Here is a 17,840-nt window from a genome sequence, read left to right as displayed (position 1 = left end):
CTACAGAGCTATACTGACCTCTGCAGAACACTACTGAACCCTAAAAAACACTACTCTAGTGAATTCTACCAAACACTACAGAACTCTGGGGACCTCTTCAGATCTCCACAGAACACTACAAACCTCCAGAGATATAAACTCTACAGAACCATACATAACAGTGGTTCTCTGCAGAACAAAAACACATGTCCCTACATAACACTAAAGAGCCATATAGAACCCTACGGAACCCAGTAGAACCCACTCTAGTGAGTAGTAGTGAGTAAAATCTCAGAGTGCGAGGGAGGCTAAAGATACTGAGCTCAAGATCATAGAGAGTTTCAGCAAAGGCAGAAATGATTTTGTTTAATATTAAGATCAATAAAACTGCACTCTCCGGCTGTGTGTAGATGTTGGAGCTCTGCTGCAGGTCTGAACTAACACACACACACACATACAGAAAAAGCTTAATATTTTGTCATTTTCAGGTGATAAACAGCAGAACAAACACAGCAGGGAAAATAATTAAACAGAAGTAAAGCAGTAATAAAGCAGTTGTTACTGTTTTGAGATGGAATCATTTTTTTCCACTCCATCTGAACTGCGTCTGAATGAAGCCTCCATAGAAAAAGACAAATATCAGAGAAATATTTTCTCTGACACTTTTGAACAGCCAATCCACCTGTCACCATGTGTTTTTTAGATTGTGGGAGGAAACTGGAGCACCTGGAGGAAACACACACAGATACAGGGAAAACACTCAAACTTCAGGAAGTAGTTATGGACGGAACACTCTGACTTCAGGTTCATTCATCACACGCACATTTATGATTATGTAATTAGTCCCAAACTCTATGTCCACCCAGCCCTCCAACTCTCCACCTTAGCTCAAAAGCCCCGCCCTGCAAGCTGACACAATTGGTTGCTTAGGTTTACGATGTAAGAAATCTTATATGTCAACTGTCGTCCATTTCAGACCACCTTGAAAACACTGCAGTTTCACAGCAGCAATGCACAGCCGTGACACTGAATGATTATTCGGCACACACAAAAAAATACTTATTGATAATAGATAGACAGACAGACAGATAGATAGATAGATAGATAGATAGATAGATAGATAGATAGATAGATAGATAGATAGACAGATAGATAGATTTTTATTAAACTGAAGGAACACAGATTTACACAGATAGATGCAGGTTTACAGTGTAGTGTATAATGGCACATCAGGCCAAAGAAAAAGGAAATGTTATAGATGTTATAGTTTCCTGTGGAACATTAGCTTAGCCTCAAAGTAACATTTCCCCTCCTTACCTTTTATCTCTAAAACAGAGCTTTGGCGAGTAGTTCATCACAGCTGATAATCTCACGAAACGAAACTGGCATCTTAATTTCAGTAAATCTAAAGACAACAGGGTGTAAAATTAAATCTATTTATTTGTAACTGTAACTCCAGTGTAAAGTGTGGCGCTGTTTGTGTGCGAGGAGCGCCCCCTGCTGTCTGAGCTCTTTTAGACCGTGCTGATAAACAGAGAAGGCGGCCGCGTCCCAATTTCACAGAGGAAAGTCTTACATAGTTCAGTTTAGTTTTCTTTTTCAGTTCTTTTTCTATTCATTCTGTTCTGTCATTTTCTGTCTCTTTTACTTTGTACATTTGTACATTTTGCATTTAATGATACAATTATTTTATGATATGTATTCTGCTCAATAATAATAATAATAATAATATGTTTCTCTGCCACACAGCGGTTGTTGAGGTTTGGTTTGGTGTGTTCTCCTCGTGACTGCCTGGGTTTACACACATGTGAGGTTGATTGGTTCAGAGACTGTTTACATCTGTGAGTGTGTGAGTGTATGTGTGTGTGGTGCCCTGTCCAGGATGTGTTCCTTCATTGCACCCATTGACTTTGGGTGGTCTCCCCACCCTCCGAGACCCTGCTCAATATGAATCGATTACTGCCAAAGAGTGACTGAATGTATGAATGAATAAATAAATACAGTTTTCTTCCCTGTGTTGAAGTGTATCTGCTCCTCAGCGCCCCCTGCTGTTAAAAAATATCTACAAAATAGTTACATACTGAAAAAACGTGTGCGTGTGTGTTGGGGTAATGTTGCAAAACTCGAGGACTTGTAAAATATATTCTGTACTCATATTTTCGATGTGTGACTTGCATAAAATATGCCTTAAAGTTTGTACAATAAAGTAATTTTGCAAGACAAGTCAACTGTTATTTTATTTGAGAAATTGTAACAAACCACAACAGAAATCAACTTTACTGTCAGATAATCAGCCACTTCTCTCAGTGGAGCAACACAGTAATCAACCAGATTACAAAAGCTTTTCTGACGAAAGCTGACATTTAAAAAAAGTACATTTTTGTTGGATTTGGCAACATGACTCACAATTGACGCTACACTAAAACACTGTAACACTGGATCACTAAAAAACTCCTCACTGGAAACACATCAAACTTATTCAAGTTAACACATTAACACACTCCCACACTGTAACAATGGATCACTACACGAACACCCCAGGACTGAAATATTAGTGGTGAAGAATGGTGATATCATAGAGTTAGGCTTTAAACTGTTTGCGCTGGTTCTGGTTCTGGTCCTGTATGTTCTTCGGGCTCTCTGGTTTGATCCTCTGAGCTGCTCGGCTGGTGTGTTTTGAACAAGGCTTTGTAAATCGTCTTCCATCCGAGCTCCTCGGCCAGCTTCTCCAGATCCTCAGAAATCTGCTCAGAACACAGACGTACCTCTCTCTCCCAGATACACTCACTGTTACACAACTACAAGCACACACACACACACACAAACACACACCGAACTGTAAACACTAACAGACAAAGAGCTCACAAATTAATACTGATTACTACATTTTTCAAAAGTTATGAAGAGTGGAGACCCTTGCTTCATCAGTTTCTCACACTACTCTTGATACCCAATGATAATTCAGCAGGTATCTTTGCTGTACATTTGACCATATGTGCAACAATGCAAGACAAGTAAAAGCAAAGCAAGATCACAAGTGTCCTCCATTCAGCCTTCACCTGAGCGGCCTGCTGTCGAGGGGTGTCAGTTACATCGGAATAGCTCACCATATAATTAAGGAACTTAAAACCAGGTCCAAGATTAGCAAGGGGTCTTAATCTTGATCACAGCTCTTTTTCAAATATTTTATTAAGGTCTTTTGCATTGTGATGTTTTTAAATAATAAAACAGGCTTCACATACATCCCTGGGATAGGGAGAGACAATGACATTTTACAAATTGCACCTTATTCTCTAATACTGATTTCTAATATGTTTTAATATATAGATCCTTGTGGGGCAGCACGGTGGCATAGCAGGTAGGTGTCGCAGTCACACAGCTCCAGGGGCCTGGAGGTTGTGTGTTCGATTCCTGCTCCGGGTGACTGTCTGTGAGGAGTTTGGTGTGTTCTCCCCGTGTCCGTGTGGGTTTCCTCCGGGTGCTCCGGTTTCCTCCCACAGTCCAAAAACACACATTGGTAGGTGGATTGGCGACTCAAAAGTGTCTGTGTGTGTGAGTGAATGTGTGTGTGTGTGTGTATATGAAGGACTGGCGCCCCCTCCAGGGTGTATTCCCGCCTTGTGTCCAATGATTCCAGGTAGGCTCTGGACCCACCGCGACCCTGAACTGGATAAGGCTTACAGATAATGAATGAATCCTTGTGGGACATTTTGTAGAATGCAGTAAAACTAAGAATCGATCATTTGTTAATCCTCTTGATTATATATTTAACCAACAAACCATATAGAAAATATTTTTAAAATTTTCACTGAACATACTTGAGCGTATTTCAAAACTTATACACAAATCAGCCATAACATTATGACCACCTCCTTGCTACTCATTGCCCATTCTCTCAGCTACATTGACCACACAGGAACACTTTGTAATTCTACAATTACAGGTTGTAGTCCATCTGTTGCTGTGCATACTTTGTTAGCCTTCTTTCACTGTGCCCTTCAATGGTCGGGACCTCCAGAGGACCCCCACAGAGCAGGTATGATTTGGGTTGTGGATCATTCTTAGCACTGCAGTAACACTGACATGGTGGCGGAGTGTTAGTGTTATGTGTTAGTTTATGGTGGGTGAACTATTCTCAGTCCATCAGTGACAGTGAAAGCTTTAAAAACTCCAGGAGCACTGCTGAGTCTGATCCACTCACCCCAGTGCAACGCACGCTAATATCACCACCACTTAAGTGCTGAGAATGATCCACCACCCAAATCATACCTGCTCTGTGGGGGTCCTGTAGGAGTCTTTACGATTGAAGATAAGGGGGTTAACGAAATTATGTTGCTGTTTTCATCTTTTAATTGACATCTGACATTTTCGGCCCTGTGTGAATTCACTCATAAGATAGCTTTGACCATGTGTGTGTGTGCAATACGCTTTTTAGAATCTGTATTCTAGAGCCTGCATTCTATAGCTATGTATAGTTTACTTGTATGTGGAAGACGTTCTGACTTTTGGAACCTGTATGAAATCACCCATATCATAGATCAGACCGTGTGTGAAACCTGAATTCTAGAACCTGTATTCAGAGTAAATTGTTTTTGTGTGCGTATGGTGTTCTGACCTTTCTGAAGCGGCGTGAGGTCTGTTCGAGGTGGCTGAGGTCTTGGACACCGAGGAAGGAGAGGATCTGCAGCAACAGCTGGTCAGGTAAACGTTCCAGATAATCAATATGTCCCTCACAGAGAGACACACAGTATGCGAGGACTTTAGAACCAAACACCACACCTACCTGGTCTAAAGAAACCCACAGTGAATAACAATATTATACCACAACTATCATGTCTCAGTAATCATGTTTAAAGTCAATGTTCACATTTTGTATAATGATGATTTTTCCTCACCATTTGCTGCTCTCTGGTCTGCTCGTGTGCTGGAAACATGTTTAATGTGTTTATAAAGCCCCATTGTTAGTAAATGGGTACAAAAACAAAGGGACTCATCCACATATGCTAGGCTTTCTCTTACTCTGTGCTCACGGCAGAGAACAGATTCTGGAGTTGTTTAGACAGTAAAGTGACCTCCAAATATTTAAAAGCATGAACGGAGATGAGGTGTTGCTCTATTTCTGACTGAAAGAATGAGATTGTGGGTACAAGCAGATGAAATGAGTTTCCTCCGCATGGTGTCTGGACTCTCCTGTAGAGATTAGGAGTAAGGAGTCTGGACATCCAGGAAAGACTCGGAGTGGAGCCGCTGCTCCTCCATGTCAAGAGGAGTCAGTTGAGGTGGTTCGGGCATCTGGTCCAGATGCCTCCTGGACACCTTCTTGGTGAGGTGTTTTGGGCATGTCCAATGGGGAGGAGACCCCAGGGAAGACCCAGAACATGCTTGTCTCGACTGTCCTGGGAACGTCTTGGTATCCCCCTGGAAGAGCTGGAAGTGACTATGGAGAGGGAGGTCAGGGTTTATTAGTCTGACTGCTTCCCCGTAACCCAGAACCAGGTAAGTGGTGGGCAATGGCTGGATGGATAAACACAGACCAAAAGTGCTAAAAAAACTATACAAATGGAGTTTACGTGGTAATTCAAATGGTGACTGAAAACTTACAGCAGAGTTAAACTTCAGCCACATACAAACATCAGTTGTTTTTTCCTCAAACATGCCATCCCACTTTTAAAAAAGGCTGAGCTTCTGAATGTAAACAAACCAGAGGGAGCAGTTCCCATAACAATAAACACTGCCTTTAAGAAATATCAGATCGAATGTGGTTAAGGACATGAAGTCTGACTTAGGTTTTTTTTAAAGATTATGATTTTCATGGAACTTAAATTAATTTTATGGTGTTTATGTACAGTACAACCAACAAGTTTTGGACAGAGCTTCTTCAATCTGGAGAGCCCAGTTTCACTGCTCCTCAGCCTAAAGCGGAGAAGGGCTTTATGTCCAACTCGTGCAAACTGAGTATGCAATGTTCCATGTCAAACTTATCCACAAACATTTGGACACGTACATGTGCATGCATATCAACACGGGGTATGTACAAAACTAATTTCCAATAAAGATGGGACACTGCAAAATGAAAATAAAAATAAAATGCAATGATTTGCAAATTATTTCACATCTGTATATTAAATTGATACATAACACTTTATATGTTTAAACTGAGAAAGTGTATTACTTTTTAAAAAATATTTGCCGTTTTATAATTTTATACAAGCAGCCTATTCAATAAAATTAGGACAGGAGTATGTTTACCACTGTGTTGCATCACCTGTTCTTTTTTAACAACATTCTGTAAAGCCCCTATGACAAATGCTCTGTAACCCAGACGTTTTCTAGACTTTACCCACAGGAGCTGTATGTGTGAATGCAAACATCCATAACAATTGTCTTGGACATTACCCAGATTTTATTCTACTAGTGCCCTAATACAAACTGAGGGTAAAATCTGAGTGAGCACATGTATGAATAGAGCCACTAATATTTCAGAGAACCCTGCTGTATCTCTTATGCCTAAAGCATTCAGAACATTTCCAGGTATGAGAATGCATGTGACACAGTGCTGTGCACTACATGTTTTTCAAGAGTACATGTGTGATTATGTTTTTGAGAACTGAGGAAATGAGTCACTGTGGTTTTGAAAGTAAAATGCTTTACCATTCTTGCTTGTAGGGTTTCAGCTGTTTAACATCTAATTACAGAGTTTTTAATTTCATAATGCACCAACTGCTTTCACTAACTGACAAATCTGGACTAGCTCCTGGTGTCTTTTACTAAAGAACCAAGCTGTTGTAATCCATGCTGAATGTGAATTTAAAAAAAGACATTGTTCAACATTAACGGTGCCTTTACAGATGTGCAAGTCACCCATGCCACCAAAGACAAATCATACCAACATGGATACTGGCTTTTGAACTGCGAGCTCATAACAAGCCAGATGGACCCTCTCATTTTTAGCCTGGTTTGCTGGGTTTGATTTGTCAGACCACAGGGCACTTTCTACTTCGCCTCTGATAGGGCCCAGAGGAGGCTGCTGTGGATCCTGTTCTGGATCCTGTTTATATATGTATATTCTTTGCATTTGAGAGATTTAACTTGCATTTGTGGATGCAGTGACAAACTGTGTTCACAGACAGTGATTTTAGGAAGTGTTTATAAACTCATAAGTCTGGTTTTAATTCAGTGCCACCTTTGGGCATGAAGTCCACGGACAGTCTGTGTTGATTTTGGGCCCTGTCCCTTGCATATACATCTTTCTCTGTATTCTCTTAATATTTTTTTTATTTTGTATAGTGTAAGTGAAACAATCACAAGGTTCTTTGCTACTTTATATTGAGAAACGTGATTTTTGGATTGTTACACTTATCTAATCTTTTACTGAGTGGTGAACCCCTCTATGTCTTTACTTCTGCAAGACAGTCTCTCTGAGATGCTCTCTCTGAGATCATCATCATCATCTTTTCCGCTTAATCTATTTCAGGGTCACGGTGGCAACCACACGATGCGAGATTGTTCTTTCTAATCCCAATCATATCATTGACTTGTTGCCAGTTTAAGATATGTATTTTTTGTGGCATTACACAACATTATCAATTTTTGTAATTAATTTGTAATTAAAAATATGTTTAGAAATGTAGACAATTTTATCATCAATTTACAAAGTGCTCTTTGTTGTTTTTTTGTTTTGTTTTGTTTTTTTTTTTTTTAGATTAGCAGGTTTTAAAATCTGCAGCGGACCGATATACGCATGAACACAATTTGTATGAATATTCATGAGCTGTGTCAGAAGACTCTTACGCTGGAGTCTGGTATCATGTAAAAACTCGTCGTGCGACATTTTAAATTCTTCAGGAGCTGCTCCTCGAAACACAGTCCTCAGACAAACCTTCCACCGCCTCCAGATCACCTGATGCACAAACACACAAATTCAAGTGTATGTGTGTAATATACCTTTGTGTATGTCATGCTGATGGTATAAATGTGTATATGTGTTAGTTTGAAGGTGTACATGTGTGTGTGTGTGTGTGTGTGTGTATACTGTATGTATGAATTTGTGGTACATACCTATGTATGAGTTGCACTGATAAAGTACAGACCTACCCTTATATAGCTACGTGTTGGTATTGTTTGTGTGCGGGTCTGTGTTTGTGTGTACCTGTGTTTGTACAGGTACGTGTATGTGTGTGTATTCTATTTGTATTTGTGTGTTAAGCTGATGGTGTACAGACATATTTAAGGTGTCTATATTTTGGTGTTTTGGGTTCATGGTGTACAGATGTTTGTGTGTTACACCAATAATGTGTTGTTTTGTGGGTGTGTGTGCCTGTGTGTGTGGGTTACGCTGATGGCATAGAGACCTTTAGAAGGTGTGTGTACAGTTGATTTAGTGGTATGGGGGGGGGGTGCGTTTACGAGCGCGTTGGTAAATGTGTGTATATGTGTGTAAAGAATCTGTGGGTGTTTACTTTGATGGTGTGTATATATTTTGATGGGGTGTGTGTTTGTGTGTGTGTGTACTATTGTGATGGTTTACTCGTGTGTGTGTGTGTGTGTGTGTGTAATGTACCTGTGTGTGTGTTACGCTCATGGTATACAAATCTTTAGAAGGTGAAGGACTTTGGCCGCTTATTGTAAACAGAGTCTCTCCTAGCAAAGCCGCCATTGTTGGACGCTGCGCTGTCTCCATGGTAACAGGCGCACGTCACCAACCCCCACCTCACTTTCCAGGTGACGTAGCCGCGGAGCGTTTTAGTATTACACAATAATGTTTTTGTATTTGTGCTTTTAACGACAAATTATAGGCGAACGTCGTTCCGGTCTTCTTGAAATATTACAAAGAAGGTGTTAAAATCAAACAGAACAAAAATCAATTTACTTTAGTGTTCCTATAGATTAGGGGGTCACGACCCAGCGGAGTGATCTGTGAAAAAGGATGTCTTGTGTAAACAAAGCCTGTGTGATGACTATATATTTAAAACCAGTAAAATGACAAAGGTTGCTGTGTCATTTACTTTGACGAATCGGGTTTTCTTCGCGACTGTAAAGCTTTTACGCAGCTGTTTGTTCAGGGAACTATTTTCCGGCGGAGGAGCAGGAGGCGGTAATGCGGCCGAGTGAAGCTGCGCTGCTGTCAGCCACAAAAACCCGCAACACAAAACTAGGTAACGTTATTAAAAACTGCGCTTTTTTCACCTTTTTATCCGCATAACCCGTATAAGCTGCTCTCTGCGGCAGTCACAGACCATCCGCAGGTTTTCGCCGCAGAAAAAACACGGAGTCGAGCGCGGAAAAATGATTAATGACACGGTTCTCCAGTTGTGATCCTGCTTTTTCCTGCTACTGTTGTTTTTTATTGTGCGGAGGCCTCTCTCTCTCTCTCCCTCACTCTCTCTGTCTCTACCTCCCCCTGGACGTCTCTCACTCTCTCTCTCTGTCTGAGCCGACACACAATATAAAAACTACTTACCATTCCTTGACAGCGTTGGTAAGATTTCGAGGTGATTTACACGATTTTTCTTAAGAAAGAAAGTCGGGGATATTCGCAGATAATTCGTGTTGGTCTGGGTAGGTTATTAACGCAGTGTCGGGTTGCTTATGAATATAATAATCGTTATAATAGCTATAACACGGAGACAGTCCCTTTTTAACAAATTGCTTTAATCTAAGTCAGATTTTACAGCATATAAACATGTGAATAGAACGAGTCTGTTGTGTAAAATAAGAGAAAGAAGTATACGTTAAAAACGAAAAACAAGAATCTGAAGTTGTATCGCTTTTCTTATTTGCGCGTTCCACCTTAAACAGTGCGGCAGCGATATGCAACTACCGCACCATTTAAGGTGGAACGGTGAATCCGACTAGGAAGAACAACTTCAGCCTCATAACAACTTTGTCATAGCCGAGCATTAGCACAGAAGCTACACTGGCCAATGTAAACTGCCGAGGATCTTAGCTTAGCACAGCCTAGCTGGTTTGTGCGGTTTTGATCGAAATGCTATTAGCAAGTTAGCAGAGGCCGCTAACTGTGTTTGGTTCACTAACAAGAACACGATCTGCTTTTGTATCTATTTTTCAAAGAAGGTCTGACTTGTATTCGCCCGGCTTTTTGTGTTTTAACCGTTATTGTTCTTTGAAAACTGGTTTTAATGTCTTTCTATTTTTCTAGACTCTGAATGCTATGCTAATACCAGGGTTAACCTTAGCTTCGTCTCTCGCAGTCTGTCGCATTGTTGTTCCAAAAACAGACACAAAATAACACAAATCCGACTTAGACTTGTGTTTAGCACTGTGTCAAAGCAGATAGTAACATCATTTAAAGTGTATCTTGTATGAGAATTTGTGTCACGTTCTGAGACACTTACAGGCGAAATGCGTCAGAGTTTGGGCCTCGACTAAAATGTAACACTAAACAAATTAAAACATTTGACACAAATACACCACGTTGTCTAAATTCAAAGCTTTCATTCAACGTCCGTTTTATTCAGTTTGATCACAGTTAGTCAAATGAAGGCGAACAAAACGCAAGAACAGAGTTTCAGGCCTAAAACGGGCCGATGATAATAATTATGTCGTATTTTCACGTCAACATTGAGAGCAGAGCTGGGACACGAACAGAAACAACAGCCTTTCCTCAGAACACTGCTTCATTCGCATAATTTTATTCTTAATGCTTTAGATTCCAACACTTCACTGCGGAAGGAGCAGGTTGTGTTTATAAACTACTCCATTTGGTCATTTTAGTAATGTCTGTCTAATTACAAATGGACTGTTTAATGGGTGTTGAGCCGAAATCATGTATAGAATATTATTTCTTTATGTTATAATTTTAGTGTACAGTATAGTATATATTGTTTTGTTTTACACAGTTCCTGATATACCCGGGGCACCAAAAGGAGTACCAAAAGTACAATAGAGTGAATTAGAGGGCAACACTAAAAAGGGGTTTCAGTTCATAAATTTCATTATTTAGTTGTTTAATGTTTGTTTAAAAAAATAAAATATAAAACATTAAAAATGGCAAAGAGAGAGGAATAAAATTAGCATGTGTTTGTTTCCAGCTTCAGTTTATTAGCACATTTCTACATGGGAACCATGTATAAAATGAATTCATTTATACAGTCCAGTATATTAAGATACACAGCAATACAAATGAGTAAAAATAGAGAAACATGCAATGTGGCGTGATGCTAAATTAATGCGGTGGAATAGAATGAACTATGATTCAGATTAATACAATACACTGTGATGCAATACACTGAAAAGATACAGCAGTAATTTTCATTGCAATACGTCCTTTAATACAATTCATTACAGCACACTCTGATGCAGATCACTGTGATGATACCATACATAGTATGATCTAATCTATCATACAGAGCATTACAATAGGATATTACCAAATTTATTGTTTTATTAATGGTGTAATTTCATAATTTTTAAACTAATTTCTGATAAATAGCTGAAGCTTGAATCTGATATCATCAGATATCTGTCAATATTCAGATACTCCACACTGTGTCAGTAACTGCACTGTCTCTTTAAACTCCATTTTAAGTCATTCAGTAATTGAGATTAAAATGAGATCTAGCTGAATTTGGGGAAGGAAGAGTGTGTACTGATTGTGTGTTTTGTTCATTTGTGTGCAGTAGGTGATCATGTGACCTGCTCTAATCATTAGTGAAAGTTGAAGTTGTCATAAAAAGACCCTTTACTGTCCTGTTACTTAAAATTATATACACTATGTATGAGAAAAGTCTTTTCATATACTGACAATAAGGACCATTATTATTAACATTTAAAAGGCAAAATCAACCCAATTGCTTTGTTATGATACATATTGAGAGGGTTTTGGAGAGTTACTTTCTAGTGATGGTCAATGAAACCTGGTGTCTCTGTCTCTATAGCAGAAATGCAGATTTTATTCCTCTGAACAACCAGTGACAAACTCTGCCAGTTTTTCATCCTCTCCAGAAGTAATGGATTTAAAAACCAATACTTTCTCAAACTGTGGTCAGACATAAACAGTGTTTTCAGAAGCAGTTCATGTAATAACTTTTGTGAGGGCGTTTTATTGGAGGATGACTGATTCCATTTGCTACAAATGTAAACAAGGTTCTACTGATTTGAAATATTTCAAGGTACTCTGCAGGGAAAAAAGAGGAAGACAAGCCAAGTACTATTCCGAGTAGTACACCAAGGAAGTATAAAGTTAGGATGTAAAGGATTGATTGTGTAAATGAGGTCTTAGATCCCAGAATAAAAAAAAAATACGTGGCATGGATGTTCCCAGCATTGTGTTCTAATATATATATATATATTAGAAAATTGTGTGGTTAAATGTTGTTTAGTAAGCAGCAGTGAAATGGCAGCTGCTTGTTTGATCTGTGTTTCTAAATTCTTTGTTGTCAGAATGATCTCTTTATTTTAACACCATTGTCCCTGTTTTCTCTCTTCTGGGTCTGGTGTTTCTTGCAGGCTGCCGGTTGGGGCTTTCGAACACGGCTGGTGAGTTCCATTGACTTTGCCCCTTTTTTTGCACACACTGTAATAAATACAGACCGGACACTATAGGGACAGGTGGAGCTATGGGGGAGGGTGTGACCAAGTAGGATGCAACAGTTCTGAGAAAACTCAGATTTACTTGTTTATCTTTATGATGTTTAGTAGACTCATCCAGTGTCACTTAAGTTTTAATTCTGTTAGCGATGTAGGGGTGTTAGTTCTTGTACTGCAGGTTTCCTGCCAGAGCTGAGCACAGAAACCCAGCCTGCTGTGTGCAAGGCAGTGGCGTTAATCACTGCACTAACCAACCAGTACATTTAGCTGTACCTTACACAGACTTTACCTGCTTCACTGTTCCTTCAGCTTAGACGGGTTTATCATGGTCTGGCCCTTGTTTTTTGTTATATAATAATTAATTTCACGTAAAACATTAAAAATAAACCTGCTGTATTATTTTTACAGATTGTATTTTTTATAGACTGTATTTGCAACTGACCTTAACAGAGAAAATTAGTCATGCTCTTTCTACTTTCACTTTTGTTTTTTTCAGAAAAACAAAGATGTGTAATTTATTCCAACTTTATTCGCTAAGTAAGCCATCAAACCAACCTAAAACACTTTTCAAATGATTAATTAACTTTTGTTAGTATCTCCTAACGCATGTGATACAGTTATGATGATGATGATAAAAGGTTTTTAGGGGAGTGCTTTAGCTGTTTGTATTTTAATACTTAGAAAGTTTATTTTAAATAAAACAAACAAACAAACAAACTTTTAAATGCCGGATAAGCCTAAACTTCAACTTAAGATGTTGTACATATATAGAAATAATCTTATTGGTTAGAATTTTTTGACAGATAAAGAATCCAGTTTCAGCTTCCCTTCATATTGTACGATCAGATTAAAACTGATTTAATTCTGAGGCTCTTTCACCTTAGGTTGGTAAAATGTTTAATAAATAATTAAATTGAAACCATGTTTTGTGGCTGTTCTCAAGGTTTGAGACCTGAGACCACCATCTCAATCTGAATCAGAATGTGAATTGTGTTTGGAATTTGGAGTTCAAATCATCCATTCCTCAAAATATTAATAATGAATGATAATGTTGACCCGGGAATCCATTCTGTTAGAGATCTAATTTAGTAATTGGTAACTAAATAATTATAAACAAATTATTCTAGCTATATTGCTCTTTAAACTGTTCTTTTTTTTTTTAAAAAAAAATGGTTTAATTCAGAATAGGAAGAGAAAGATAAAATAACAGTAAACATGCGTTCGTTGGTCCATGGCAGAAATATAGAAAAGTTTACTGGTATATCATAAAAATAAGGATATTCATATACTTGGGAGGCAGCTAGACAGGTGTTCTGTCTGTAGAACTAGTTGGAATTGCTACTTCCTGCTTCATCCACACTCATCCCTACCTTAGTGTACTATTGTAATGTATAAATATATTCCTTTAATTGAAAGGAACACTTCAGGTTCCTTTCAGGGTTCTCCGAAATGATACAGAAGAATCTATTCTTTAAAGAACTGTATTTTTCAGCAATGTTAAAAATCTCGATTCACACACATATGTATAAATATATATCATTGAATGTTTTTAGAATCGGTTTATTGATTAGATTAGAAGTGAAGATTACCCCTTTCTCCATTGATCTGTGTGAAAGCCCTGTGAGGCTCTGATTGAAACTGAGCATTGATCAGGTTGATTGAATGTTTAGCCTTGATCAGGTCTTCACTGTTAAAGTAGAGAGAATAGTTCCTTGTGTGTCCATTTGAGTGAATGACCACATGATATTAAGAGGCTGTTTTTCTCATCTGGCCTGCATTGACCTGGAAATTTTGACACATTAATAGGCTTGTAGAGTCATATATACAAAGGTTTGGGTGACCAGAAAATGAAAACATGACAAGTTTTCTTTTGAGACCACATTTTCTTTTGAGGTTTATAACATTGTTGAATTTTAATAGTAGATTTTTTTGGTGTGATGTGTTTTCAGTGCCAAGGAGGATTAGCTCACTTGTAATATTATTCTTGTTTAACATCCTACAAGCTCCTTATTCAAAGCAATGACACACAGTGGAAAAAGGAACAAAGAAACAAAAATGGCTGTTTTGGAACCAAGTAGTTTACCACAGGACACAGTAGCAGAGATTTTCAAGCATCACATTCATTTCTGTCAAAAAGAAATCCAGCTTAGTCCCAAATCTCCTTATGTGACATGTTTACTTTAGTAGTGATTAAACTTGATAAACTCGATAGTGACAGTGTTTGAATATTGCTGTAACATTTAAGTGAATACGAAAGTGCAGGTTAGTCGTGTTTATGATTCAGTGACCAGACCATTCTGGACTGGTTTCATATTCCCTTTGAAACTTTCTTTTTTTGTTGTTTTCTTTGGTTTTTCTCCTGTTCCTGTCACAATTAAAAAGCATTTTGGCTAATGTGACTTGTACTGAACTCAGTAATATGATGAGATTAGTGTCTAGGATGGTTTAAAACCCTGTTAAAGATTTGTCAGTTCAAAGATGTTCTGTGTTAAACTAAAAATAAATGAGAAAAACTGTCTGCAGAAGCTCCACCAGAAAAGAGTCAGTCCCCAAAGTGTCTTATTAGGGCTTTAATAGATGCACAGATTCTGTGAATTCAGATAGTAATCATCATCTGAGGTTACAGACCATGGGATTCAGTTCAGTGACGGCAGCACAGTGATGTCATAAAACGGAATTTTGGAATCCGCTACTTCATATGAAATGAGCCAACAGAATGTTTGAAAATATTTTAAGGCAACAACTGTCCGTACTGGATTCATTTGATTAAAAGCCAGGCACATTACATCTTAACCCTAATTACTGAGACCGTTGTGCAGAGCACCTGGACATTTTTCTCCTAATCGTTGTCTGCATTGACGGTAATATACCTGATTATCAGAGACAGTTACAACCAAAAGTGAAATGAGATATTTAATTAGATTTGTCTCTCTTTTAAATCCCATTTATTTCTGTTATAGAAAAATGCAGCTTTGGCCCTAAATGAATAATTTGGATTTGACACACCAGATTAACCACATTTTAATTGGATAAAAGAAACAATTCAGGCAGATAATATTATAGTTTTACTAAGTAATATTAAAAAAAAAACTCTATATAGAACCATTTGTAACAGAAATATTGGAAAAATATTGGATTTTTGAATATTTGTAATTTTATATTCATTAACTGACTTTTAAAATGTTTATTTATTTCTCTCTCTGTTTCTCCCCTTCCTCAGTGAATGGTAGTGTATAGTAAGGGTATGTCCCTTCAGGAGAGAGGTGCCAATGTCCACCCGGCCTAATTCCAGTCCAGGAGGGTCACTGCGCCGTTCACAGAGGAACACCGCCGCGGCCCAGCCACATACACACACGCTCACAGGACGGTCAGTGTACACACGGACGGACACACATACAAACACACTCAATGTTGGACATGTCTTTCTCTGTTAGTAGCTGAAAGCTCACTCCTGGCGCTTATACAGTGGTGAAAGTACTGGGTAGGCTTCATATCTCATGGTCGTGGGAAGGCTTCATATCTCATGGTCGTGGGAAGAAAATAAGTTTGCAGCACAGACGTTTTCCTCATGATGGATAAATCATATACACATTAGTGTGTGTTTGTTCTTGTATTAAACACATAAACGTTCAACTCCCAGCTCTGTGTACTGGAACGTTTGAGCCGTGCAGATTGTCTCAAAGCTCGTCTAACATCCTGGAAGAGCCCTGTGTCAACCTGGCTCTCCCATCAGTAGTTCATGTTCTGGATGTTGTGATACAGGCTATTGAAGTTCCATATGTTCCAGGAAAATCTGAGCAGCAGCTCTTCTCACATCAGCCTGAAGCAGTTTGGCCAGCAAAGTACCAAGCTAGTCACAGTGATGGTTGTCACAGGTTGCTCACATTAACCTCAGATTATGGTTTGTTGTGTATCATTGATAGTTTGCAGTTGATGATTAAGGCATATTATGTCTGATGACTTTTGCAGTAGCACTATCTATATTTTATTTTTCTTGCACATACACAAGCAGGTAATTGTGGGTCACAATTCTCAGCTATATTTGAATAATCATCACCCTGGGACAGCCTTAAGTGGTGTAAAGGCTAAGAAATATAGACCTTGTCTGAGATTCGTCATTAGGACCCAACACCACACAGCAGCAGCACCCCACCCCAAACACAGTAATGTGTTTCTAAGTAATGAAGTCTGAGGCCTGGTCCCTTGTGAATTTCATATTTTGTTGACACTGTCCAACAGTGTAAGCGTACAAGGCATCAGATATTTAAAACAGAATTAGGACTGACTGATCTCTAGCCAGTTTAACTATGGAAGTTGGACATATAAAGAATATTTTTTTCATTAGCTTATTTTCTCTAACCACTTAAGCTTGTTCAGGGTTGTGGTGGGTCTGGAGGCTACCTAGAATCATTGGGTGCAAGGCATGAACACACACTTGACAGTGCACCAGTCCTTTACAGGTCACATTTAGAACAAAAGTACCTCGTTTAGGCAGATTCCCTTAAATTACCTCTATGTCATTAGAACGTTATAAACACAAACCCACTGTTTTAAATTTAATGATGGACTGGGTGTACAACATGGTCATTACCATATTCTGCCCCCCTTTCTTTTTTGGATGAAATCCATCCCATCAGGGTAGCAAGTCTTCATGAGGCTAGTCACAATAGTCACTGCACTGATAAACAGTGTCCTTTCACACTAGAGAGAGACATGCCAGAATTCAGCACTGCCAGCTTCACTCTGAGGGTTGTTTCAACCAGACATGTAGAATGAGGCATGACAGCCAATCAGAACTCAATTGCACACCTGTCTTAAGTGCACAAACAGACTGCTTATTTCTAACGATTAAAGATTTGCCGGGAGGAATAAATTAAAATAACTATATTTGTGGTGCATATCACCTGAAAATTTCAGTTCAGAATGTGTTTAAATGCTTTAGAATCTAAACTTTTGTGTGGGTGATCTGTGGAGAGCAATATATGTTTGTGTATGTGAATACAATTTTGCGTTGTTCATTGTTATACACTGGTGTTTTCTGTATTTGCATTTGTGACCTCTCCAGGTTGCAGTCAGAGCACAAACAGAAAGCGAATTCCCCTCCAGAAAGCAGAAGATCTTACACTAAAGCTTCCAAAACCCTGCCAACCTCTGCCTCCGGCTCCGGCCGTGGCCACACCTCCCGCAGGTACTCCACTAGATCTGTGAGAGCGCCTGTTCTTTAAAATGAGAATGAGCCACAGTTTATTTTGGCATGAGAGCCCAGGAGTTAGGAGCTCTATTTTTTAGCCATTTTCTCCTATTTCTCCATG

General features: G+C 38.8%; 2 protein-coding genes across 7 annotated transcripts in view; one reads left to right on the top strand and one right to left on the bottom strand.

Annotated features, from left to right (window-relative positions):
- Window positions 1-2,247: 2,247 nt before the first annotated feature.
- Window positions 2,248-8,793, bottom strand: fbxo36a (F-box protein 36a). Its single transcript, XM_066685634.1, has 4 exons — window positions 8,540-8,793; window positions 7,771-7,879; window positions 4,595-4,767; window positions 2,248-2,777 (listed from the first exon to the last, which is right to left on the bottom strand). Exons 1-4 carry the CDS (start codon window positions 8,657-8,659, stop codon window positions 2,568-2,570), a joined length of 612 nt encoding a protein of 203 aa, XP_066541731.1. The 5' UTR covers window positions 8,660-8,793; the 3' UTR covers window positions 2,248-2,567.
- A 253-nt stretch (window positions 8,794-9,046) lies between these two features.
- The window catches only part of trip12 (thyroid hormone receptor interactor 12), a 39,760-nt gene continuing 30,966 nt past the window's right edge, over window positions 9,047-17,840 (top strand). For 2 of the 6 annotated variants that reach the window (XM_066684623.1, XM_066684620.1), the window contains exons 1-4: window positions 9,047-9,134; window positions 12,448-12,477; window positions 15,749-15,895; window positions 17,594-17,716. In XM_066684623.1, coding sequence (XP_066540720.1) covers window positions 15,798-15,895; window positions 17,594-17,716 — 221 coding nt within the window. In that variant the 5' untranslated portion in view covers window positions 9,047-9,134; window positions 12,448-12,477; window positions 15,749-15,797. Of the gene's footprint in view, window positions 9,135-9,168; window positions 9,471-12,447; window positions 12,478-15,748; window positions 15,896-17,593; window positions 17,717-17,840 lie in introns of those variants that run through there. The other 4 variants (XM_066684626.1, XM_066684625.1, XM_066684622.1 and 1 more) reach the window with 3 other exon arrangements.

This window comes from Hoplias malabaricus, chromosome 11 (genome assembly GCF_029633855.1).
Source record: "Hoplias malabaricus isolate fHopMal1 chromosome 11, fHopMal1.hap1, whole genome shotgun sequence".
In the NCBI taxonomy this organism is placed as follows: Eukaryota; Metazoa; Chordata; class Actinopteri; order Characiformes; family Erythrinidae; genus Hoplias; species Hoplias malabaricus.
Note: the sequence above shows the minus strand (reverse complement) of the source record. Positions and strands in the feature narration are given on the sequence as shown.

Excerpts from the sequence above, each read along its gene's own strand:
- fbxo36a (XM_066685634.1), bottom strand. The coding sequence starts at position 8,659 with ATGGAGACAGCGCAGCGTCCAACAATGGCGGCTTTGCTAGGAGAGACT. Across the intron at positions 7,880-8,539 it reads TGAGCGTAACACACACACAG|GTGATCTGGAGGCGGTGGAA; the intron begins GTACATTACACA and ends TTTGTGCATCAG. Across the intron at positions 2,778-4,594 it reads CCTCACGCCGCTTCAGAAAG|TTGTGTAACAGTGAGTGTAT; the intron begins GTCAGAACACCA and ends GTGTGCTTGTAG.